The sequence below is a fragment of the Rhineura floridana genome, chromosome 1 (assembly GCF_030035675.1).
Source record: "Rhineura floridana isolate rRhiFlo1 chromosome 1, rRhiFlo1.hap2, whole genome shotgun sequence".
NCBI classification, from domain to species: Eukaryota; Metazoa; Chordata; class Lepidosauria; order Squamata; family Rhineuridae; genus Rhineura; species Rhineura floridana.
Window position 1 is genome coordinate 267716134 of NC_084480.1, and position 27246 is coordinate 267743379.

A 27246-nucleotide genomic window follows, 5' to 3' on the forward strand; every position below is an offset into this window, starting at 1 on the left:
GCTTCCAATAAATCTGAATTTACAAAATATATATTTTTTTAAATCTCCAAAAAAATGCAACTGTGGGCATAAGCATCATCTTTCCCTGAATAAAGGAAATTAGTACAATCATTGGTTCTATTAAAATAATTGTGCATGTCTTTTCTTTTCTTACCTAGATGGCTGGTCTGGAAGTTGGGAAAAAGATCTTTGCCATTAATGGTGACCTAGTTTTTCTGAGACCCTTCAGTGAACTGAATAGCTTTCTAAAAAACTGTTTAAGCAGCAGACAGCCCCTCAGGGTACTTGTGAGCACAAAACCTAGGGAGTAAGTTGTTACTTTGGTTTGGTAAATTGTAAACATGGCAATCAAAGTGCATTACAAAAGCATATAATACAAACCATTAAGCAAGAAGTAAACAGGAAACACTTTTTTGCTAATTTTAATGACTAGGGAATAAAGGTTACTAGGTGAAAGGACTTATGGCTTGAATGGGAATTTATGTAACTTAAGTTCTTGGCATAGAGTAAACAGTGTCTAGTGTTGGTTTATGATGATAGTGGTGGTGGTGGTGGTGATGATAATGTATCAATATATCAGAAAATGTGATAAAAAGTATCTGTTAATTTTTGACATTTTGTCAACACCAAACAAATATTTAATTGGTTAAACATTTGAAGAAGGCATTGTCTGAAATATGCAAGAAGTGTTTATTGCTCATCTACTTTAGAGTCAGCGCTTACTGCCCCCTTTCCAAAAGCTATGCTTTATGTGCAACTAATTCCTTGAGATTTTAATTGAAGTTTAAATAGATATAATCTATGTTAAAATTGATAAATGAAATAAACACGCTGGTACTGAACATTCCATCTTGACATTTATCTTACTCTCAGGACAGTGAAGATCCCTGACTCTGTGGATGGCCTTGGATTCCAAATACGAGGCTTTGGTCCTTCTGTTGTCCATGCTGTTGGGAGAGGTAGAAAGTAGGATTTAAATTGACTGTAGTTATTAATACACTTTCCAAATAAAATCCTCCCCACAAATATAGAAAACTGTAGACAGAATTACCTAGATGTAAATGGCTGAATCACATGCTTAATGCTTAATGGGTGATAGGTATTTTGCTGTGAATAGTAGCAATGAAAGAAGATTGTAGTGACTGTGGTCACACATCATATTAAACCATAGTTAATGTTTAACTATGGTTTTAACATGAATAAGCAGCATGCTGAAGCATGCTGTTGAAAAGTCCCTGCTTCGCTCCTCCCCCGCTCTTAGCCATGCTGTTCTGGGAGCAACAAACCACAAGCTTTGCTGCTTACATCATCTGAACCCGGGCTTATGGGTTGTTTTCCAAAAACAATCATGAGCAGTAAGCCAAGAGCAAACTTGGCTACAGTTCATGGTTTGATTGGAGAGAAGCAAACAGTGAGCCCAGGTTCAGAGAATATGACATGTCAATGCTTGTGGTTTGTTGCTCCCAGCGTGGCCAGAAGTGGGGGAGGAGAAGCAGGAAGTTTTGAGCAGCATGTACCTGCACGCTACTCATTTGGGTTAATTTATAGTTAAACATTAATGTAACATGAGAACCAGGTCACTGTATGTGCAGTAGGGATGTGCTAGAATGCTGCCGAATTCAGATTTGATACTGAATTTTTCATTAATTCTCTTATTCGCTATCGTTGCAGATCAGATTTTTATGTAGTGATTTTTCCGTGGCTATTTTGGAAATTGATTTTTCCTTTAAAAAATCTGTGTCTAAAATATTGATATTAATAAAAATATCAATATTAATATTTCATTCAATTATCAATACTTCCTTTATCAACATTTCCTGTCAAAATATCAATATTAATATCATTATTCTTATTAGGGGGAAAATGGATTGGTAAAAGCAGTGGCTCATGAACAAAGAATGAACTCAAATTGATACCAGCCTGTTAGGTCAACGGAATGCTTTTGAACTGGCACCGGCAAACAGATCCTATCCCTGATGTGCAGCCACATAGTGTGTTTTTGTCAAACTTGGTTTTGCATCAGCATGAACAATCCTTAAAGATAATTGTTACTAAGTTGCTGATCCAGCTGGTGCTCACATGGGACAGTGGCTCCCAAGCAGGAAGTAAATGCTACAGAGCTTTCCCCCAACTCCTCCTCAGCCGTCCCCCACCAGCTTCCCACCATTTGGATTGCTCTGTAAACTGACTGGTAGTGGCTCTTTAGAGTTTTCAGACAGGAGCCTTTCCTTACTCTGCCTGGAGAAGCCAGGGACTGAATCTGGAACTTCTCACATGCAAAACATGTGCTCTATCATTCAGTCACAGCCCTCCAAATATAAACAAGTTCTCCAGTTAACATGTTCAGGATTAGGAGAAATGCATGGGCAAAAAGGGCAGGAGCAACAAAATACTGGTATAAATTTAATTATAAACAAATATGCCATCTAAATGACATGGCTTCTAAAAATACTTTTCCAATGAGATTTCAGAATACCATGATGGTAAAAGTTTACTGAATAACTTTCCACTTAGAATTAATTAGTTCAGAGCCATCAATTTAATTGTAAATCCTGCATGCTCCAATCAAATAAGTGCCATCTTCATGCAGGTGATATTCGACTTGATTGCATATGTAAAAAGGTACTGTGCACGGGGGGAAATATTACATTTTCCATAGGAGGACTGCCATCAAGCGGGTTATAGCTCCACCTATCGTCCAAAGGCAAGGATGTTTTTGAAGTCAAGACTAGGGGCGTCAGGCCCCTCCCACTGTCCAGTTCATTCTTGCCTTCGTCCGTGCAAGTTGGATATATAGCTAGCGTCTAGATAAGTTTTTGTGTATTTGTGTGACAGGGTGTGGAGGTTTTGTGTGTGTATTCCACGTTATTTCCTTCCCTCTGTCTTTTACTTTAGAGTCTGTGGGACTGACTGTACTTTGTTTGTCTTTGTACTTAAGGGGGATCCCCTTTTTGTCTATTTTTTTCCCTTAGTCCCTAGCTATTTACTGGGAGACCGCAGCTGCAGTTCTCCCTTCCTAAGGCGGCGGACACTGCCTTGTTACGGGAGCTTGCGGCTGCAGCTCCCTGCCTAGCCAAATGGCGATTCTGGGAGACCATGGCTGCGGTTCTCCCTTCCTCAGCCGGCGGACGCAGGCTTAATCCAGGAGCTTGCGGCTGCAGCTCCCTGCCTACCCGAACGACGATTCTGGGAGACCACGGCTGCGGTTCTCCCTTCCTCAGCCGGTGGACACAGACTTAATCCAGGAGCTTGCGGCTGCAGCTCTCTGCCTTGCGCCGCCGCTCTTTTTTCAACTCGCCGCCTATTTTCTTTCTTTTTTTTTATCATTAATTTTTATTCAAATTTTCAAAGACAAAAAACAAAACAAAAACAATTAAACAATAAAATAAAATGTTGACTTCCGATTTGTCGCAGATCAGTTATAGGTCTACAACATATAACAATCCTGTCTCTAAAATTATATTATAAAATCACTTTCCTCCAGTAGTTATCTTAATTAATCATCAAATCTCATAAACATTACTTTATTCTTTCCACAAAAAGTCAAAGAGAGGTTTCAATTCCTTGAGAGATATATCAATAAATAAATGAAATCCAGTCCTCCCCACAAAAACAGGCTTTGTGGTTAATCTCTACGTTTCTCCCTGTCCGGGAGAAAATCTTTACCAGTCAAAAAGAATGTTTTGACTGATTTTAAAGCTGAAAAAGCTTCTTCTGAGATGAGAGCTCGACTCAGAGGCAGCACAGGCAAAGCAACCCTTCCCAGAAGTCCAACTCGCCGCCTATTTTCACGGCAGCTCCCTTAGTTTTTTCTCCAGAGCCTGTGGCTGCGGCTCTTTCTACTTTCAGTGTCCCTTTCTGGTTGGGCTGCCCCACCTCCCCCGGCTCGTTCTGCGGCATTTTAAATCTCGCCGCAACTGCCTTCGGAGCCTGAGGCTGCGGCTCCTTATTCCCCTCGCTTGCTGAGTCTGTCCTGCTGCTGTAGAGATCTGGCTCGCTCTCTAAGCCGTGATCGCACTTCTCAGCCCCGTGGCTCCAGAGCATTTTTTGAGGCCATTTTTTGAGCTCGCTGGTGCTCCCCTGTGACCGCCATTGCTTCTTCATCGCCCCAAGCCTTTCTGATTGGCCAATTTTCCCGCTCTTTTCGCGGGCGCCATTTTGTTCCTCCCCCTTTTTTCCCGCCCTTTCTGTTTGGTCCTTTCCATAGTAAACGATTCTGTTCTAAGCCTTTTCTGTCAGTTTCTGCCTTTTCTGTCAGTTTCTGTGTGTATGCTGCAGAGCAGAACCTCTATAATCCTGCTATAAGTTCTTCAACACAAACTGCTGCCTGAAGCTGACCATTGAAGCTGTTTCGTGTATCCAGCCTAGTTGGAACTGTACATTCTGCCCCATCCGTGGCCGTGTGCAAAGCCTGTTTGGAACTGTGCATTCTGCCCCATCCGTGGCCGTGTACCAAGGCTGTTTGAAATTGTACATTCTGCCCCATCCGTAGCCGTGTACCAAGGCTGTTGATACTGTACATTCTGCCCCATCCATGGCCGTGTACTTAGCCATCTGAGCCTGTGCATTCTGCCCCATCCGTGGCTGTGTACTGAGCCTGTTCGGGTCTGTACATTCTGCCCCATCCGTGGCTGTGTACTGAACCCCTTAGAAAATATATGATGGCGGAACAGCCAGCAACAACTCAGGCAACCAAGCCGAAACAATCTAAGGCGGCCAAGCATAAGCACACCAAAGCGGTTGCCAAAACTAAACATCTATCCAGCCACAGCACAACCAAGCGGCCATGCTACGTTTCTGTTCCGGTTTCCGAGGGGGCGGGCCAGGAGCAGTTAACGAATCTATTTCACTCTCCGACTGCATCCTCTCAGGAGGAGGACTTTGCTGGGTTTCCTGACCAAACAGCAGCCAGCCACCCTCCTCCCATATTACCACCTAGGGCTTATTCATCTTCACAGCCTGCTGAGCCGTCCATAACGTCGCCTCTACAAGTGCAACCATCTACCTCACCGGGGCTGCAGCTGTCTCATGAGTTCATATCACAACTACAAGACATGCTGTCGTTCTTCACTCAAACACAGTCACCGTCACAAGTCCCCGTCATTCCTCAGCGCAGTGTGGACCACTATGTACGCAATGAGGCAGATCCATCATGGTCTCCAAATCCTTTTGACATTGCCAGGGGCAGGTTTGTTGATGACGTCTCTTGTGGGGAGGAGTCACCATTTGCTGTGCAAGCCGAAGGAGACGAATGGAGTGATCATTCGGAACATGAGGAGGATACATCTTATCACCTGTTTGATGCCTTAGATTATCAGCCCCTTGCTCGCAGAGTATTGAACACCCTTGCTCTCCAATCTACACAACCTGCAGCTGCCACTCCCGCTATTAAAGGGGCCAGGGTCTTGAAATCCCCCACACCAGCAGAGCACTACCTTCCAGTGCCAGATCCTATTGCTAAACTGGCCAAGGATGAATGGTCTCATCCATTACAAACACGCAGTTTTAACGCCCTTGCGGACAGACTTTACTCTTTGGCTCTGGACTTTACAAGCAGACTGGCTGTCCCTGGCATAGACGAGCCGATCTCCAGTCTAGTCTCTAGATCCCTTTTGCCGAGGGAAGGAGATTCACATTTAAAGGATGCCACTGAGCGGAGGCTGGACTTCGCCTTACGCAAGAATCATGAGGCCACCACTTTCTCCATGCGAGCCTCTGCATCAGCTTCCATCTTTTCCAGGGCAGCGATGATGTGGTTGGATGATCTCTTAGATGATCCTAATCCCGATCCTGTCTCTCTGAGGAGGTCACTGATGAAATTGCGCAAGACAGCGGCTTTTGTGGCAGATGCCACCTTGGACGCAAATCAGCTGGGAGCACGAGCTATGGCAGCTCAGGTAGTCGCTTGACGGACCCTCTGGCTTCGTCACTGGCAAGCGGACTCTACAGCCAGAGTTAATTTATCAAGGGCACCTTATTCCGGCTCATTACTCTTCGGCGAGGAAGCCCTAAAGGCAGTGCTTGTTGACCCCAAGGATGCTCGAAAGCCTGTCTTGGCCACTGTCAGGAACATTGATCGCAGGACTTTCAGACGTTTCACCTCATACCGCACGACCCAGGCCTTTCGAGGAACACGGCCCGGGGGACGAGGCCGTGATTTCCGAAACTATGATTTCCGTCCCTCCAGGGGAGTCTGGAACACACGTTTCCCAGGCAGAGGTCAGTACCAGGGGCGCAGAGGTACCTCAACGTCCTCATATAGGGGAGGGTCTCGCCAGCACAGACAGTACTGACGCGATACCGGTTGGGGGCAGACTGCTTCTGTTTGGAGACCATTGGCTGCGTCTGACTCAGGTTGCCTGGATCAGAGATCTTTTTTGTTATGGCTATGCACTAGAGTTTTCGGCAATCCCTCCGGACAGATTTCATCCCTCCCCTTGTCCCAGGGCACCAGCCAGGCACTGCATCATGCAGACAGCCATACATCACCTCTTGGACACAGTGGCGATAGAGCCAGTCCCTACAACAGAGAGGTCGGAAGGGGTGTACTCCCTCCTATTTGCTGTGCCCAAACGAGATCTGACATGGAGGGCGGTGTTGGACCTCAAGTTCATCAACCGTTTCGTAAAGTATCGCAGGTTCAAAATGGAATCCCTCCACTCCATTACAGAAAGCCTTCAAGAAGGAGACTTCCTGGCTTCTATCGACCTAAAGGAAGCGTATCTCCATGTGCCTATTTGCATAGCCCACAGAAAATTCCTTCGGTTTGCTTTCGGCCCCCAGCATTTTCAATATCGAGCGATGCCGTTCGGCCTCTCATCTGCCCCGAGAGTATTTACCAAGGTGCTACTCATACTAGTGGCTTACCTCCGGCTTCAAGGGGTCCATATCTACCCCTACTTGGACGATCTTTTAATAGGGGCGAGTTCGAGGGAGCTGGCTCATCGCCATCTAATGCTCACGCTCCATGTCTTGCAGGCCTACGGCTGGCTAGTCAATTTCGACAAAAGCCATCTCCAACCAACCCAACGCCTACAACATCTAGGGGCGATGTTGGACACCCTGCAGGCGACGGTGTTCCTGTCTCCAGACCGCATAACTGCTATCACAGACATCGCACGGTCTCTGATGCACCACGCAACCGCAGACGTCATGCTTCTAGCCAGGGCTCTCGGAATGTTGGTGTCCACCATCCATATTGTGCCATGGGCTCAAGCTCATACTTGCCAACTCCAGTGGGCTTTGTTGCCGTTTCAACAGGACATTACCAGGTCAAATCATCGAGCAATTCCCCTGATCTCGCACTGCGTCTTTCATTCCGCTGGTGGACGAGGGTCCAGCATCTCACCCAGGGCACTCCGTTCAGAGAACCCCGCAGGACTGTTATCACCACAGATGCCAGTCTCCTCGGCTGGGGAGCCCACTGCAACTCCCAGTTCGTTCAGGGGGTTTGGACCACAGCAGAGCAGACTCAGAGCATCAATTGGCTAGAACTGAAGGCTGTCCACTTAGCTCTGCTCCATTTTCAGTCTCTGTTCCACTTGGACCATGTTCTCATTCGAACGAACAACACGTGTGCCAAATCTCATTTAAACAGACAAGGGGGGACCAGGTCCCGTCCTCTGCAGTACCTAGTTTCCCTCATATTCGACTGGGCAGAGCAACATCTGCAATGAATTTGGAATGTGACAGCAGAGTGGCTCAGCAGACAACAGGTCTTTCCGGGAGAATGGAAACTTCATCCGACCATTTTCCATCTTCTCCAGTGTCGGTTCGGCGTCTTCTCAGTCGATATATTTGCCTCCAGTCGCAATTGCCAGCTACCCAGGTACTTCGCTCGATACCTGGACATGACAGCGGAAGCGGTGGATGCCCTATCGCTACCGTGGCCGGATGGCCTATTGTACGCCTTCCCTCCAATACCACTGTTAGCCAGAACCTTGAGAAAGGCGCGACGTGAGAGGGCCAAACTGGTTCTGATAGCTCCATATTGGCCCCGTCGACCGTGGTTCTCGGATCTCCTTGCCATGTCAGTGACAGACCCTTGGACGCTCCCGGTCAGGCCAGACCTCTTATCCCAGGGCCCAGTATTGCATCAGGATCCCAACTGGCTCAAGCTAACAGCGTGGCTTTTGAACGGGGACATTTAAGGTCTGCTGGCCTGTCTGACGCTGTTATTGACATTATCTTGGCCTCGAGACGACCATCCACCACCCGTATATATCAACATACTTGGGTGGCATTCTCCAGGTGGTGTCAGTCCCAGCACCTCGATCCTTCCCAGGCCACAATACAACAGGTGCTGCAATTCCTTCATAGGGGCCTCATGATGGGACTTAGACCCAACACCTTACGTAGACATGCATCCACTCTGTCATCCATTCTCTCAGTGTCCTCCGCTGGTGCTCCTATTGCCTCGCACCCGTTCATCAAACGTTTTCTGAGGGGAACCGCGTTATGCTCACCGGCTGTATTCCACCATTTTCCCTCATGGAGTTTGTCGAAGGTCCTACAGGCTTTACAACGCCCTCCGTTCGAGCCCCTTAGGTCTGTGCCTTTACGTCTGTTGTCATTCAAGGTCCTGTTCCTGATCGCGATCACCTCTGCGAGACGAGTTTCGGAACTGGGCACATTGTCTTCTGCCCGCCATCTCTGTGTCTTTCACAAGGACTCTGTTGTGCTGAAAACTGATCCTTCCTTCCGTCCCAAGGTCAATTCAGTTTTCCATTGCAACCAGGACATTGTTCTTCCTTCATTTTGTCCGAATCCTACCCATCCTCTAGAGAAGGTTTGGCTTTCATTGGATGTTCGGAGGGCTCTCAAGACCTACCTGTCTAGGACCCAGGATATACGACGAACTGAGTCTTTGTTTGTATCCTTTCATCCACGTTCTATGGGGCATAAAGTAGCTAATTCCACCTTATCCCGTTGGTTGCGTGCATGTATTACCTTAGCCTATGAGTCCCTTAAGCTTCCAGTTCCAGCTAGTATAACAGCTCATTCCACTAGGTCAGCGGCCACTACGGCTGCTTTTGCTACCAACGCTCCTGTTGCTGATATTTGCAGAGCTGCTGTTTGGTCTACCCCACACTCGTTTATAAGGCATTACAAAATAGATCGTTATGCCTCTGCCGATGCCTCTTTTAGCAGACGAGTGTTGCAACAGGTTCTTAATGATGATTAGGATGTGGGTGGTATCTCCCTGTTACGGGCTGCTTTGGTACATCCCGCTTGATGGCAGTCCTCCTATGGAAAATGGACCATTGGTCTCACCTGAAGGGTGATTTTCATAGGAGGACTGCCATCACGACCCTCCCAGTTGGAGGATACCTGGATACCTAGATTTTTTGGGGTTTTTTTTATATACTCCTGTTACGCTATTATATTAGATTTACTAGTGAAGTCAAGACTGCTATTAATGTTATATCGCTACGTTAGAGTCATATTATTATGATTATTGCTATTGTGTTATGTCTTTGCTGGTAGGCCCATTGGCCTTTTCTCCTGCATTTTTAGATATCTCTCTTTGGACTCGCTGCGAATGAACTGGAGAGTGGGAGGGGCCTGACACCCCTAGTCTTGACTTCAAAAACATTCTTGCCTTCGGACGATAGGTAGAGCTATAACCCGCTTGATGGCAGTCCTCCTATGAAAATCACCCTTCAGGTGAGACCAATGGTCCATTCAGCTCCTAGGATATACAAATGGTGCTGTTATATGGAAATTCACCATTGAATGCATGGTCACCATTCTCTGTTTGCTTTATTGACCTGTTTTATTGGCTACTAATTCTAGAGCTGTTCCCAACAAGTTGACAGCCTTATTAAAGTAGACAGCACCGACCATTTGTTCAGGGGGGAGATACTCTTGTAAAGCTCGTTGTGCACATTCTGCTGTCTCACACAAGGATCTCCGCATCAGAACTATAATGTTGTTTTAATCCAGCATGCTCCTGAACAGACCAGCAACTATAAAATCAAGCGTTTTCTTTCTTTCTAAGAAGGAAGCTTCTAACTTGGTGATTTTTCTAACTATTTTAAAGGAACTGTAGCAGCAGCAGCTGGCCTCCACCCTGGACAGTGCATAATTAAAGTGAATGGAATTAATGTCAGCAAAGAAACTCATGCAAGTGTTATTGCCCATGTGACAGCCTGCAGGAAATACAGACGTCCAATGCATGTAAAGATAACGCTTACCTTTTTTATTGCAAATGCTTTCTAAAAAAAATGTGGTTCACATCTATTCCTTGGGAAATGAATGTAAAAAAAAATAAGTCAATGAGATCAAAAGCTGTTGTCTAATTTAATTTGGAGTACACCGCTGAAACCAAAGGGGACCAATTTTTAAATAAAAGGATATTAACTGAAATATTTTATCCCTTTCCATCATTCAGAGAAGATTATCTGCAACTGAAACCAGCAGAGTCTCTAATGTTGCACATGCCAGGTAAAAAGCTGAGTTGAAAAGGGCAAGGGATTTAAGAAATCTGACCTGGTATGAAGTATGCCCTTCGACACCCTTTTAAATAACCTTTGCAAAGAAGGATTATCAGAGACAAGACAAAGGCTGGACATAAAGCTCCAGTGAAGGGCTTGAATTACTGTTAAAACAAAATCTTACATTCTGAATAGCTTTATATTTGTACTAAATGACTATGGGTTATTCTTATGATCCTGAGAATCTTGCAAGAACACTGGTTTCAGGGTACTTTCTGAATAAAGAAGTATGGAAATAATCATGCTGTGCTTTGGTGAATGGATCCTACTGTCTGCTTCTCAACATGTAGTCAAATAAGTAACACTGAAATTTAATATCCTGATAGATCATCCTCTTTGTTTTTCCAACTGTACACAAGTTTTCAAGAGATTTGTATTGACAGTACTGGCAACAGTGTGATTAAAAACACATCCTTTGTTATGATGTATCTTTATAAAATATAAATCCCAATTCAGCCACATCGGGTAAATAAAATGGATTTTGAATTCTTCAGGAAAACATTTGCAATAATAAGGAAAGGGAAATAAGTTTAAACCCTAGTTTATGGAAGCAATGTGCTAAAGCGCTAATTTTTGCTGTTTTGGCTTAACTTTCATTTCATCCCACACATTTCCCTTTAGAGGCTGCATTTTTAATTCTATTGGAACACAAGCTATTTTTGTAGTTCATCCAGCTGCACTGGAGTGTGGGTGACATAAATTTCTTTGGGGAAGCTAATGATTCTGTAACTCAGAATGTGATTGGTTTCTATTTATTAAGTACAATTAATTTTTTTTATTCACTGTTTATTGTCAGACTTTCCAGCAAAGTTCTACACAACCAAGAACAAGTTTTGAAGTAAAACAAGTGAGATCTGTTTAAAGTGAATGCAATTTAAGTCCATGATTTCCTCTCTCTAACAGAGCAATACAACCTATAGGAAGCCAGTGTAATTTACGTCAGGGGCTGTTCAGGAGCTGAGCCAATCACAGCTCTGTTGGGTGAGCCAGTCTGAGCCTAGCAGAGGGAAAACAAGCCTTTAAAATCGAGTTTGACTTACGCCACCCTTTTGGCCAGTGTAACTTCCACTGGGTTGCTAAGTCATCTGACTGAGCTGAACGGAGTAAGTCTCTCTCTGCCCCACCTTTGCCCCCAGAATTCCACTTTTTCAGGACTTTTCGGCTGGGATAGAGGATTTACACCAGCCTATCTCCGCCTCAGCCAGGATGAGGGAATTCAGCCAGTGTAGCCCTAGCTAGGCCCAGGCTCGGCCAGAGATCCACCTATTCCAAACACCACTAATCCCAGCAGATCTTAGGTTTGGATTGCTCCCTCATCTGTTTAGCACAACAGTTAACACCCAGCAAGCAACAGCTTTCTACAGCTTGGGTAACTGTGCCTCTCAAACATGACCAGTTGAAATAATTTGTGAGCAAAACAATTAGGTAATAGCTCACATGCAGTGATTTTCACTGTAGAAATGTATTTATATATTTCATTTATTCCAACAATTTACATCCCACTTAACACTGTAGTCTCTAAGCAACGTAGAGTAAGGTTGCAAAGACACAATAAAGATAAAATCAGTTAAAACATAAAAATAAAGAACTTAAAAGCCTGCTGAAACAAAAAGGTCTTCATCAGGCACTCTTCCTAAATATTTTAATCATGACTAATTCCTTATTATTGTCAGGGCCAGCTCCAGGTTTCTAGGGGCCATCAGGCACAGGGTATCAGTGGGCCCTTGTCTCCTCCCTTTCCTCCTCAAACTACATTCCCCCTCCCTTGTGGCCCCGCTCCTTTCAAAGAAAACAAATCTTCGCCAATATTGCAACCTCCTCTAATAAAATAAAAATATAAAATTTTGATTTATTTTAATTTGTTGGGGTAACTTTGCCTATTTTGTAGGCGTCAGTATCTAAGAATGTATTCTGGTTTACCATGCTAATTAGGCAGATTATATAAATAGTATCAGAGCCTGGGATATTCCACAAAATGTACTGAGAAATAATTATCATGTTTTGCTGTTTCTGTTGGCTTCTCTACTTTAATGTTTTCATAGAAAAAAAGGGTATGTGTGTGTGGGCTGAATCCATCCTTTCCTGTCATTTGCAAAGATCTTTGAAAAAAGGGCTTCATATAAACATTTAAATTGTCCACCAGAATTTTCTACTCACATAGGAAGCTGCTTCATATTGAGTCAGATCATTGGTCCATCTAGCCCAGTTCTGTCTACACTGACTGGCAGCAGCTCTCCAGAGTTTCAGGCAGGAGTCTTTCCCAGAAGGTCTTTCAGGTTCAGTCCCTGATGGCTTCTCTCCTACTTGTAGTTGCTATTGGGGACTGAAACTGAGGGAACCTTCTACATGCAAGGCTGATGCTGCAATGACCTTTTCCCTACACTCACAACCAGAGCTTGGAAAAGTTACTTTTTTGAACTACAACTCCTGTCAGCCCAATCCAGTAGCCATGCTGGCTAGGGCTGATGGGAGTTGTAGTTCAAAAAAGTAACTTTTCCAAGCTCTGCTCACAACTTACTCAGCTGTACTGAGATATTAGGAGGCATTCTAGAATTAATCTTAGAACCCCTTATTGCCACGAGGCAGTGTTATATTGGAGCACCAGGATAAGCCAATGACAGAACAGTAAATTAAAGGTTGCCCTTTTAAGCAAATATTTTTTAAAAGTTAAAATTCCATTTCTCAGGGGGAAAAAGGCATTCACAATAATTCAGCTACAATTCACCAGTGTGATGTAGTGGTTAGAGTGTTGGACTACAACCTGGGAGACCATGGTTCGAATCCCCACACAGCCGTGAAGCTCACTGGGTGACCTTGGGCCAGTCACTGCCTCTCAGCCTCAGAGGAAGACAATGGTAAACCGCTTACCATGAAATACCAAATACTGAATACCGCTTACCATGAAAACCCTATTCATAGGGTTGCAATAAGTCGGGATTGACTTGAAGGCAGTCCATTTTTTCATAGTGTACAAAAATGACACTAAAGGACGCCTCCACATCACAGGGCTTACTTGCAGAGAAACTTTCAGATACTGTAGACCCATATAAAGACAGCTGCAACACAATACTCCAGCATGCCTCAGTCCATCAGAAACCCTCATAAAAATGTCTAATAAGAGGAATCACCTTTGATGTCGGGCAGAATAAACATACAGAACTGGTGGAGATTTAATGCTCTTAGTACTACTAATATGGAGTTTTGTATGAAGGACTGAAAAAGCCTTTTTAGGGACAAACAATTAGTCTCTGAACATGTTGTGTTACCACCAGGCATCATAAATGTACAAGTTTCGAAGGTAAAGAGACACTGGTCCTGGTTTCAAATCTCTGCTCAGCCATGAAGCTCACTGGGTGACCTTGGGCCAGTCACTGTCTCTCAAGCTAACATATCTCACAGGGGTGTTGAGAGGATAAAAATAATCTTTGAACTCCTTATAAAAAAACAAGATATAAATGAAAATAATAGCTGGGCTGGTGGGGAGGCGAGGCAGGGGGTGGTGAAAGAGAGGGAATTCACATACAAAAGCCCCAGTACAGACCTGAACAATGGAAGCTTGCCTGTAAAAGGAGAGGGAAGATCTGTCTCCCCCCCCCAAAAAAAAGATAAGTGGGGCAAATGGAATGAGGGAGAGGGGAGGCAGTAATTACTATGTAATTAAGGCTGCATTTACCTGTGAGTAACCCAATGGAGCTTACTTCTGAGTAGACATTATTGGATTGCAGCCTAAGAAAACTAGGAAAGCCTTCTTACCTTCCTTCCAAGCTCCACAGCCTTAGGCTACAGTTCTAATTACATTTACCTGGGAGGAAGCCCTTCTGAATTCAACAGGGTTTACTTCTGAGCAGACATTAGAACAGACATAGTTAGGCTCTGTTTCAGCCACTTTCTCCTCTCAGCATTGCCTTGCTTCTGCTGCTATAGGTCAGTAAGCTCCGCCCCTCCTCCCATGCCTGAAACTTAGGGCAGGTGGGGCAGCTTCCTAGCAACAATCCTGGCGTTTCTGTTTCCTGGCAGCAGCGCAGGTGAGCAGGACAGGCTCTGTTGCTGTAGGGCTGGCCAGGGCTTGCCTGTGCTGCCACCCGCTAATTCCCTCCTCTGCTGCTGGCCTGTGCTTATCCCAGGAGGGCCTGTATGAGATCCTGGGCCCTCAGGCCAGTGCCCCACCTGGCCATGTGCTAGCGCTGGGCCTGATTATTATTAAAATTTAAATCCCATGTTGCCTCCCAGAAGGAGCCAAGGGTGGCAAGATATTTATGGAAGAGCCATATTTCAAAAGACCCCATGAAATGTATTGGGTGAACTAAAACTCTAATAATGGGAAGTAATACATAACAAAGTATGATTTGCAACAAAATGTTGTAGTGTAGAGTATCCTCTAGCCTAGCCTTTCCCAACTAGTGTGCCTCCAGATGTTGTTAGACCACAACTCCCATCAGCCTCAGCCAGCATTGCCAATGGTCAGGAAAGATGGGAATTGTGGTCCAACAACATCTGGAGGCACACTGGTTGGGAAAAGCTGCTCTAGCCATATCCTCTTCCACAGTACTCCATTCCATTCCAATCGTCTCTATTTTCCATTTCCTCTGCCCAACAGACATGCAGCTTCCAGAGATCACTGAGCATGTTCTCCAAAGACATTCCTGCAACAATTTGTAATGACAGCACATACAGTGGCAGTTTCATTGCCTGCCCTCACAACACAGCAAGGTACAGAACATAGGCCAAGTTGCTTCAGCAGCAAGGATGCCTCCTGCCCTCTTCTGAACTTCTCACTAAACAAAAAGGGTGCTTAGGGGGCATGAAAATGTAAAAAATGCAAGCTTATTTTTTTGGTTCCACTCTAATAAAAGCAAAGCTAGTATGAATTAGTTTTTTTCAAAGAGGCATGTAAACTATTATCTTTGTTATTTACTTTCCTGTAGCAAGATTCTATTCAGTGGGTATATAACAGCATTGAGAGCGCCCAGGAAGATCTTCAGAAAATGAACTCTAAACCCTTGGTGGATGATGGAGGAGATGCCTTTGACTGCAAAGTGGAAGGTGGGATTATTTGTCTTGTTAATAAATAAAATAAAGGTGAGCTTTGGATGTTACTTTTCCACCAAAGCTGGTGAAGAATACAAGTCAAAGAACACAATAAAGTGCAATGATTACTTGATGGCATGGTTTTCTTAGCTATTACAGATCTGCTATAATAGTACATACTTATTTTGTGGCTGTAGTATACATAGTGCCTCATCATTTGACAATCTAGAGTACAACTCAAAGAAAAAATAGGAATTATTGTCTTTCTAATTACAGTGGTGATATAGGTGTGCTTAACTTTTTCTTCCTTGTGAGCTTGGTTTTTGGTATTCCTCCTTAGAAATTGGAGTGAAGTAATAAAGTCAGCATGATCGTGCAGACTTTTACATCATTGTCTTATTTTATTCTGGTTCTGAATCAAATTATAAGGCAGGGATGGAGAACCTTTGGTCTTCCAGATGCTGTTGGACTCCAGCTGCCATCAGCTATCCCTGACCAATAGTCAGGGATGATGGGACCTATAGTCCAAAAATGTCAGGGGGGGAGGGGAAAGGTTATAATGGGAGCTGAAAATAGTTATAACAGTTTTTAATTTTAATTTGCCATCCTTCTCCAACCTGGTGCTCTCCAGATATTTTAGACTACAGCTTCTATCATCGCTGACTATTTGCCATGCTGATTGGGGCTGATGGGAGTTTCAGTCTGTCAATATCTGGAGGGCACCAGCTAGGTGAAGAGTGGTGTGGTCTATCTCTGGCAAAAATCAGGCCTTTGTGTTGGCACTGAACTGCATTTAACCTTATTGAATAAGCACATTGATACTTAGGACACATGGCTGCCAACCCAGAAAGAAAAGATAGGAAGGAATTTCCCCAATCACTTCACTCAACATCACATTTCCCCCACCTGTTGCCAAAATGAATGCAAGTGTTCACCTACAGTATGTGCCCTAAATAGGCATTATTTGCCTCATCTACCTGATCACCCATGTGACTAGTTTCTTACTCTAAATCAATTGTATTTTGCCTTAGTGATGTTAGCACATGAATGAGTGGTGGCAGACCAGCTCCAGACACTCTTGGATGAGACCGATTATCTGCCTTGGTCGCCCTATATGATGACCTCTGTCGGGAGAGAGACAGGGGGAGTGTGACTCTCTTGATTCTCCTTGATCTCTCAGTGGCTTTCGATACCATCGACCATGGTATCCTTCTGGGAAGACTGGCTGAGTTGGGAGTGGGAGGGACTGCATGGCGGTGGTTCCGCTCCTACTTGGCGGGTCGGCTCCAGAAGGTGGTGCTTGGGGAACATTGCTTGGCACCCTGGACTCTCCAGTATGGGGTACCACAGGGGTCAGTTCTGTCCCCCATGCTGTTCAACATCTACATGAAACCATTGGGTGCAGTCATTCGGAGCTTTGGAGTGCGTTGCCATCAGTATGCTGATGACAAGCAGCTATAGTTCTCCTTTTCATCTTCCTCAGGTGAGGCTGTCAATGTGCTGAACCAGTGTCTGGCTGTGACAATGGACTGGATGAGGGCTAATAAACTGAGACTCAATCCAGACAAGACTGACATGCTGTTAGTGGGTGGTTCTTCTGACCGGATGGTGGATGTCCAACCTGTCCTTGATGGGGTTGCACTCCCCTTGAAGGAGTAGGTTTGTAGCTTGGGGGTTCTCCTAGAACCATCACTGTCACTTGAGGCTCAGGTAGCCTCGGTGGCACAGAATGCCTTCTACCTACTTCGGTTGGTGGCCCAGCTATGCCCCTATCTGGACAGAGATAACCTGGCTTCAGTTGCCCATGCTCTGGTAAGCTCCAAGTTAGATTACTGCAATGCGCTCTACGTGGAGTTGCCTTTGAAGACGGTCCGGAAGCTGCAGCTTGTGCAAAATGCAGCGGCCAGATTGGTATCAGGGAGTAGATGGTTCGAACATATAAAACCAATTCTGGCCCGCTTGGATTGGCTGCCTGTATGTTTCCGAGCTCGATTCAAGGTGCTGGTTTTGACCTTACACGGCTTAGGACCACAATACCTGATGGACCACCTCTTCCGACATGAACCCACCCGCACACTACGCTCAACATCCAAGGTCCTCCTCCAGGTGCCTACTCTGAGGGAAGCTGGGAGTCTGGCAACAAGGGAGAGGGCCTTCTCAGTGGTGGTCCCCAAATTATGGAATGATTTGTTTGACAAGGTGCACCTGGCGCCAACACTGTTATCTTTTCAGTGCCAGGTCAAAACTTTCCTCTTCTCCCAGGCATTTTAGCATGTGTTTTTAAACTGCTTTTTAAAAAATGTGTTTTTAAATTTGTATATTTATTTTTAATGTTTTTAATTGTTGTAAACCACCCAGACAGCTTCGGCTATGGGGCAGTATACAAATGCAATAAATAAATAAAATAAATAAACATATCTGATTGGCATCCAGACATTCACAATTTTATCATAGGAAGAAACAGGAAGAAGCTTTACTCGAGGGGGGAAATGGTACCGCATCAGAGAGACAAAACAAAGCAGTACATTTGGGAAACAAAGATTGTGAAGCCAAATCATGATAAAATAGGGGCGTTGTCTTAAAACTGAAATAGACAAACATTTAGTACACCTTTAAGTTAATTGAAGTCAGTACAGTATATGTAAACTTTGATTGAGGAACCCCTGGGTCCTGGGCTGGGTACTGCCAGTGGCTATATTTCATCTGACCCTCTGGGTCTTCTCCTCAGGACCTGCTGTTCAGCAGGGAGCAACTGAGAAAGAACAGACTTTGCTGCTGTACAAAGTCTGTAACAGTAGCTCCTCCTCTGCAAGAAGATCAAAGTACAGGGGAAAATATCTCAACGGAGAGGTACAGGTGTGTTCCTACCAAATATGCAAAAACCATCCATGCATTTTGCAACTGCGTACATGCAATTTTAGGGATGCTGCTTCATTAGGGAGGGTTTGACCTGCAAGGCCAGGCTGGCAAATAAGCTGTATATTGATGTTATTTGCATCCTGCTGCTGCAATTACTGAGGGTTATTTTGCACGGTCAGGATAGGTCAGGTGTTGGACAGCTTATTATTATTAACAAAATTTGTAAAAAAAAAAAAAGTCTATGGAAAAAATGGAAGGTGAGTAGAGTTTTTAAGGATTAAATACAATTTTCGGTTTCTGTGGGAAAATACTTGTATGTGTTGACCACGCACTACTAGAATGAAGCCTTCAGCCCCAAAAGGTTCCCTACCCCTGGATTTAAGCATGCTTATTTCTGTGTTGAACTGTGCCCACAAAGTAACAGCAAGAGATACTCATATTTAAGTTGGCCATTACTGTGATTACAACTTTGGTTTGGTAATAATATCTTTTAAATCCTTTTACCACAAATGAACCATTTTTCAAAGATATTATAACTGCACTACAACCTCTTTCATCTTAGTTACTCACCCAGTTCAATCTTTAATTTAACAGAATGCAATCTTTATTTAGAAAAGATAATTAGTTGATTTAGGTATATTAGTTAATTTAATAAAAATAATGGGATTAAAAACAAATTGACTTTTATATATTTTTTAGAAGTAATTGACAAATTTAATACTATGGCAATAATTGATGGACGGAAGGACCATGTCAGTCTGACTGTTGATAACGTTCATCTGGAATATGGTGTAGTTTATGAGTATGACAGCACTGCAGGGATAAAATGCCATGTTTTGGAAAAGATGATTGAACCAAAGGGCTTTTTCAGCTTGACTGCAAAGGTATGAAGCATAAAATATTTGTTTAATTCTTTTTTGTTCCTTTGATCACTGAAGTAGTATACTTTATTTATGGATATGATTATTGTAATTTAAGTTCAAGGAAATTATTTGCCAGTGAACTGTGTCCTATTCATGGTTATGAATCCTGGTCATCCACCCAGAAAGAAAATTAAGCTGCAGTGAAGAGCTTCTAAACTCAAAACGACAAATGCCAAAGAAGTGAAACATTCACTATCTTCTCGGTCTCTCCCCTTCCCCAGGCCTTGCTTTCAAATAGTCCTCGAAGCTATTTTTTTAGTAAGCGAAGTATTGTTACATTCCACCCCCGAATTTATTTATTTATTCTATTTATGTATTGCCTTTCAGGCTAGCTTCACAAAGCAGTTTACATAGAAATATTAAAATAGTATCAGGTGAAACTATGTAATAAAATAGCAAAGATAAGATATAAGGAGAAAAAAAATGCCCTGTGGCATAATAGTTAATTAACTAAACCCAGGATGTCCCGGGAATTATTTACTGGTCTTTTGTAAGGAAATGTCATTCAGATACCAGTCCAAACCCTGTGTAAAAAAGCCCCTTTCACACGAACCCACCCATACACTACGCTCAACATCAAAGGCCCTCCTCTGGGTGCCTACTCTGAGGGAAGCTCAGAGGATGGCAACAAGGGAGAGGGCTTTCTCAGTGGTGCCCCCAAAATTATGGAATGATGTTACTGATGAGGTGCGCCTGGCGCCAATACTGTTATCTTCTCGGTGCCAGCTCAAGACTTTCCTCTTCTCCCAGGCTTAGCATGTGTTTTTAAATTGGTTTTTTTTAAGTGTTTTTAAATTTGTATATTTGTATATTTGTTTTTAATGTTTTTAGTTATTGTATACCGCCCAGAGAGCTTCGGCTATGGGGCGGTATACAAATTTATTATTATTATTATTATTATTATTATTATTATTAATAATAATAATAATAATAATAATAATAATAATAATAATAATTCAGGGTGAGGCAGTTAATTAAGTTTCTCCTGTAACTGGGTGCACAAGGCATGTCCACTTTGTTCAGTCTACCATCTAGACTTTCACACCATTCCAGTCCAGCCTGTTGCAGAGGAGCTTGTTGCACGCAACTGATTTTGTTTTTTGTAGCAGGAATGGGCCACCCAACTCTGAAAGCTTTTTGGGATGCTTTGAAGAGGCTTATCTACACCACTCTTTTCTAAGACATATTGCCTTCCTGCTCATACGCAGGCTGCTTCTTTTCCTTCACGTAGGCTTTGGCTAGCCCCCTTCCTTGCCTCTACTCCCACCCTGTTTCTTTGTCTCCAAGCCAAGTTATTTGTTTTGACTGTGAAACTAGTTGGGACCCTTTGCCAAAAGGTACCAGACAAGAGTTTTCTAAATGAGATGTTGCTGTTATGAGCTAACTTAGCAGGTTTCCTAGAACCCAAAAAAGAAAGAATTGGGCTTGGGTTTAGGAGTTGCCTTTTTGGCCACTACCGAGCCTAAAGGATAAGAAATATTTCTTACAAAGTGTGCAAAGGAATTTTAGAGGAGACTTGAGATTTCCTTGCAATGAGTTCCTTTGGCCCTTTTGTGGCAGGATCCTTGTCTGTCACAGCAACAAGTTTGGGATTAGCACCACAATTTTACTACTTCCTCACAGGGACAGGTAATCACGATGGTTCCTTCACAGCCCTCATAGCGATCTGCTTTATGGGTCCTTATTAAGTAATCTCTCCTCTTTGTCTGTGCACGGGTGATTAAGTATATATGACCCAGGCTGTATGTGGGAGGGCTAGTATGTGTATGCATTATTAAGCCTGTCTTTCTATATTTTTCTGCAGTGGTGTTTCAAGCTGCTTATGTTGTTAATATTTTTTTTTATATTGGCATGTTATCACTTTTAAACCTTTACTTGTTTATAAATAAATATAATTACAGCTGTAGTACATTTAATGCTGGCTCTCCTTAGCAAGCATGCTAAAATTGGTCCATCCTAATTTCCCCAAATTAAGAAAGGCTATCTAAGCCAATGCAATTCTGTCCATGTAGTTGTCTTCAGAGTAGTACTGCTAATTCCTCAAAATTAGGCTTTTAACAAATATACATGTGAGATGTGTACACATATAAATATGTCATTTGAGCATTAGAGATCAAGTCCTGGGACTCTATGACCCTTGGCCTAATTTCATATGGGTGGCAAGGAGAATAAAACTGGGAGGAAAGAAGGTGCCAGAGAGAGAGAGGGTGTGGCTGAAAACAAGCGAGCAAGAAAAGAGAATGCACTGCCCCCTTTGTTTTGGGTCCCACACACTTTTGTGTTGGATCTTGTTTGCCACTGGCTTCAGCCCTTGCTCATTGCCAGGATGGACACCTGAACAGATAACCCCAAGAGAATTTTATTTATTTATTACTGTTATTTATATCCCATTTTTCATCCAAGGAGCTCAAGGTGATGTACGTGGTTCTTCTGCTCCCCATTTTTTAAAACAAAATACTCCCAGGGATTTTATTTATTTATATATTACATTTATATTCCACCTGATATCCAAGAAGGTCAAGGTGGCATATATAGATCTCTCAGTTCCCATATTATCCTCACAACCACCTCTGAGGAAGGTTAGGTAGGGAGATAGTGACTGGTCCACCGGGTGAGATCCATCAATAGAAAGAAAAGGTTCTCTACCCCTGCTACATCCCCTCAGCTAGACGATTGCTTGGTAAGTCATTTTGTAATGAAGAGAGGTAATGTGAAACAAATGAAGGGGAGCTCTACATTTGAGTGATGGATGTAATAATCCTTGCGGATTTCTTTTCATCAAAGCTGTGAAGCCTACTTATTAAGTAGTTTGTTTATTTTTTAAAAAAGTAGGAAGTCATATGGCAGTAAAATATTTTAGTGTATATTTAGCAAAAAATATAATAATTTGAAAATAAAGAACAGGATGTAGAAGACCTGGGTATTGATTTAACCGCAGTCTTTGTTGCTGGAACCAAGGGATATAGTTTGCATGAGTGTTCTGCATTATTACTTAAACCTGCAGAAAACTAAACTCTTACAAGCAACTGGAAACCTTTAATTAACGTGCTGATTCAGAAAGTAAAAGTTAGAAAGCTTTATAATTACAGGAACAAACTGCTTCACTTCTAGGGCAACTATAATTACCTACAATTAAAATGCATGCAAATATGTGTAAAAATTGGACAACTGTTAGTAAATTCCTATTATTTTGACTTTTACCAAATTCCAATCAGAAACATCAATAAAAGAATATTATTTCACATAGCACATGGGATTTAATGATTAGGCCCTCTGATATTTGATTTGACATATTTTGCAATTGTATATAGGATTTGGAGACTGTATACTGGATGTTTTTGCAGTTTTTTCTTCAAACAGCATTGCAAAGTGCTTCCAAACGGAAGACAGGGCTTAATGGCAGCCAATAGGTTTTGTAAGCCTCTGCTCCACAACTGGGCTTCTTTTCAGGGTTAACGAAGGAAGCTTAAAAACTCATTTTTCCTTTGAAAATCAGAGTAGCAGTATAAATCAAATAATAAATAAATAAATATAAATAAAAGAACGGATCTTTTCTTGCAGAGGATATTTCTTTTCAGAGTTAAGTGTGCAGCAACATCTCCCAGATACTTATTTGGATATCTGGGTTGGAAATACCACAAATATACCTACCTGCCCTCATTAAGCACTGATCCACTTGGCTATAGCTACATACTTCTCTTCCTTTTCTTTCTTCTCATATCAGTCCCTTTATCCCCATGAGCTGGAACCTGCTCCCCTTGTACATTATCTCCTTTCCCTTGTCATATTTGTATTGTTTAAAATAAAACAGAAACTCAATAAAATTATAAATAGAAAAGGCCATTTAAAAAATCAGAAATAATGGCAAACTTTTAAATATCATCTACTGTTTTTGTCTTACTTACAGATTCTTGAAGCACTAGCAAAAAGTGATGAGCAATTTGTGCAAAACTGTAACAGTCTAAATAGTTTAAATGAAGTGATCCCCACCGACCTTCAGAGTAAATTTAGTGCTATTTGCAGTGAGAAAATTGAACATATTTGCAGAAGGGTCACTAGTTACAAAAAGGTAAGGAGCTGAAATGTTTTGGGAATTTACTGCATTTGTTCAGAAATAAAAATTGATCAGCTGGAACGTCTAACTGAAATATTTATTTTGCCACTGTTTACTCCTACCTCCATTTCCCCTTCCCCAGTTATTCACTCTAGGTCAAATTATGTGTTAAATACGAAACTGTCCACTCACAGTCTATAAGATCTCATGCACATTAATGATGCTAAAGAAAAAAACCCAATCTGTCATAATGCAAAAAAAAAGTCAAATCATCTATAAATCTGCACAGCTATGACTGTACTATATAGAGCTCTAAGGATATGCCCATATGATGATATCTCTAGTGTTCTTGTTAAAGAACAGTGATTATCAGAGGAATTCTTACATAAAAACCATCAGTGAAACAGAAAGAGCGGAAGAAACAAGTTAGGTAAAGTCCTACCTGCCTGTTCTTGTGAAAGGATTATAGTTCAGTGCTAGAGCATCTGCCTTGCATTCAGAAGATCTCAGGTTCAATTCCTGGTATCACCAGGCAGGGCTGGGAAAAGCTCCTGCCTGAAATTCTGAAGAGGTGCTGCCAGTCAGAGTAGACAATACTGAGCTACATGGCTCAGTGATCTAACTCAATATAAGACAGCTTCCTCCATTCTTTCCACCTGGCTGCAAACGTAAATCAAGATATATTTATAGTGTAGATGTTGCTGATCAAGCCCTAGGCCTCCAAGAAGACACAAGCTGCTGCTTTTTAGCTTTGTAGGCCCTTACTAAAGATTTAGTTACAGAAAATTAAATTTGTAAGCCACCCTTCTTTCCAAGGGAGCCCAAGACGGCAAGCAGCAAAATGTTAAAACAGTACAATTTAAAATGCAATAAAAACATATTTAAAAACTGTATAAAAACATTTAAAAACAATCATGTACTTTCACATTAATTTCATAGTTGCCATGGCCAGTATCTCTAGCCTTCAAATGCCTAAGTAAACAGAAATATTTTTAAATTTCTCCTGAAACTCAGTAGTGAGGGAGACAGGTGAACCTCACCATGCATACAGTATGTTGTATGCAAAAGAAGTGGGGCTCAAGCTGTGTTCACAAAGGAAAAAAATGTTCCTTTGTATTGCTGGCTTGAATTCAAGCAAAGAATTTTCCTCTGTAGGTGCAGCACAAGCCACACCCACAAAGTAAAGTTCATTTAGGACAGGTCATCTGATGTCATTGTAATGTCAGGTGATTGAAACTAATGGCAGGTGATTGAAACATGGCAGGCCAGATCCTGTTCCCTACCCTTGGCTTTTGCACTATTACTCATAATAGATTACGCTTCAGTTGGAGAAACAATTATTGGCTTAGGTTGGACTTGGTGCTGACCTCTGAAGCCTGGCATGCTGCTATGTAGTTGGCTATTGTATGACAGGCATTAATGTAGCAGGCAAAACTTATCACATTGAATTTTTGCACAGGGACCTTGCCAGAAAATAGTGGTAATTCTAACTGCAAATGTTGGCAATGAAAACCAGAGGAAGTGGTGGAGGATTCATCAAGTCTGAGATAGTTTAATTAGTATTTGTTGAACAATGTTGCTCCAGTCTTCACAGCATCTCTGTTTTTGTATTAATAAATTAGACGTATCACAATGATTATGGCCTGGATCTAAAGAAAACTAGCTCTATGTGCCCAAGAAGACTTTGGGTCTATGTTTTTTGAACACCACCTCTCCATCCAATGTGGGAATGTGGTCTTGAAACCACGGGACATTTAAAAGAGTGTCATGATCTGTCAGGAAAATCAATTTATTTGCTAAAAGGAAAAAGTCAACCAGGTCCTTTGGCACACCTAGAGCAAGTGTTTAGATCCTGACCCATGTAGGACCACTTCATAGTAGGTACAAATACAGTGAAACCTCACTATAACACGTCTCAGTGTACTGCAGAATTGAATATACCACAGGTATATAATATCCCTCGAGTAAAATACAGTATATCCTCTCTTTTTTTGGTCTTTTGTCATCCTCGTCCTTGGTGAGGCTTCCGTTTGCTTCCTCGGATGTTTCTGAGTCTTTTTTCCTCTCAGTGTTTTTAAAAAGCTATTTCCTGGTGTCCCCTACCTCCTGCCCTTTTCCTTTTTGGTGGTTGTTTCCTAAGGGATTCTTATGTCGAGCCTTCTTCAGGTTCTCAGGTTATTGTCTGTGGAGTTTTATTTTTTGTTAACTGGTTTTTCCCTCAGTTACCCTTCCTAATACATCCTCAACTGTAGCGGTGGTGGGTTCTAAGAAATAGTACTCTCTGGTTTTAACCCTTGTAGTGCAGTTTTCATTATAACGCAGAAGCCCTATCCTTTGTCCCCGTCCCCCGCAGTTTAAAGAGCTTTTACAGTAGATGTATGTTTTAGCTATTTTTGGTCAGTAACTGCATTAGCCAGTTTCTCTTTCTTTCTTCCTCATGCTTTCTTTGCATTCATCTGATGGGTTTTCAGATGGGAAATTCATCCATCAGTGGCAACAGATGGGACAAGGTCTCATCTATAAACTATATTGCCCTAAGCCTGGGATAGCTAAGCTGCAGCCCTCCAGATGTGTTGGCCTGCAATTTCCAGAATCCATGATTATTGGCCATGCTGGCTTAGGTTGATGGGAGTTTTTATTTATTTCATTTTTATTCCACCTTTTTTCCAAGGAGCTCAAGGTGGCATACATGGTTCTCTCCCTCATTTAATCCCCACCACAAACCTGTGAGGTAGGTTAGGCTGAGAGGCAGTGAGTAGCCCAAGGTCACCCAGTGAGCTTCATGGCTAAATGGGGATTTGAACCCTGGGCTCCCAGGTCCTAGTCCAACAAGCATTACACCATACTGGCTCTCCATACTGGAGTTGTAGTCCAGCAACATCTGGAGGGCTATCCCTGGCCTATGCGATGGACTTCCAGCTGCCAACCACCAAACCTGAGAGCCTCAGTGGAACCCCTGGCCTTTGGGCATAATTAGATCTGCCAGACCTCATAGTTTGACCCAAGAAGTTGTCACTTGCATGCCACTCATCTGATATCAAATAATGCCAGGCATGGGACAGGCAAAACCATGGGTGCAAAGGAACAACTGAGAGCCTAAGAGTGTGCTCCTGATAGTTATTTATTTTTTTATTTTTATTTATTTTATTCGATTTATTAATCGCCATCTGCCTGGATTTACCAGCCACTCTGAGCGATGTACATAACAAAACATATAAGACAACAGAATATAAGAAAGCAAACAATAAGAACTGTAACAATACATGATAACTAAACAACAAGGTAGAGGCAACTCTCAGTTTCACTAATAGGCTTCTCGCCTGTATGGTCCGAGGTGTAACTAGAGATAGGCGTTCCTGGTGTAAGTCTTCCCACCCTGGCATAAAACCAGTGTGGGAGATAGTCCATTTACAAGATCAAAACCAGGCATCTCCCCCAACCCCAACATCCAGCATTTCCAGCGAGGAGAGGGGCAGAACAACCAGCCTCTCAAAAATGAAACTAACAGCAGTTCTTCTTAGAGAAGCCTTTGGCGAAGGGGCCAGAGTGTAAACGCCACCGATATCAGGCAAGTGGATGAAGGTTGTATGGAAGGGTGGCGGCCGCTGCAGGGGCGCTTCCTGGGCCTCCAAACCGCCTTTGAAAATGCTAAAAGATAATCACAGGAACCGTCCTCCAGGATAGGCCACAACAACGGGCCAGCCGAGAGGCCGCAGTTCCTCCCCGGCTCCGGCTCCAGCTGGCCCAGCGCTTTCCACCACAAGAGGCGGTGGCGGCGGCGGCCTGATGTATGTAGGTTCCTGGGTCACATCGATAACTGGCATCCAAGTCCCAGTCAAATAACAAGGGAGGCAGCATAATAAAAGGGAGGGGGGTTCCCCTGTGT

At 42.9% G+C, this 27246-nt stretch overlaps 1 protein-coding gene across 4 annotated transcripts in view; it reads left to right on the forward strand.

Annotated features, from left to right (window-relative positions):
* PREX2 (phosphatidylinositol-3,4,5-trisphosphate dependent Rac exchange factor 2) overlaps positions 1 to 27246 on the forward strand; it is a 252350-nt gene that overhangs the window by 113692 nt on the left and 111412 nt on the right. For all 4 annotated transcript variants that reach the window (XM_061600721.1, XM_061600748.1, XM_061600730.1 and 1 more), the window contains 6 exons: positions 159 to 307; positions 874 to 959; positions 10043 to 10179; positions 15422 to 15539; positions 19083 to 19267; positions 23214 to 23375. In XM_061600721.1, the coding sequence (XP_061456705.1) occupies positions 159 to 307; positions 874 to 959; positions 10043 to 10179; positions 15422 to 15539; positions 19083 to 19267; positions 23214 to 23375 (837 nt within the window). The remainder of the gene's footprint in view (positions 1 to 158; positions 308 to 873; positions 960 to 10042; positions 10180 to 15421; positions 15540 to 19082; positions 19268 to 23213; positions 23376 to 27246) is intronic.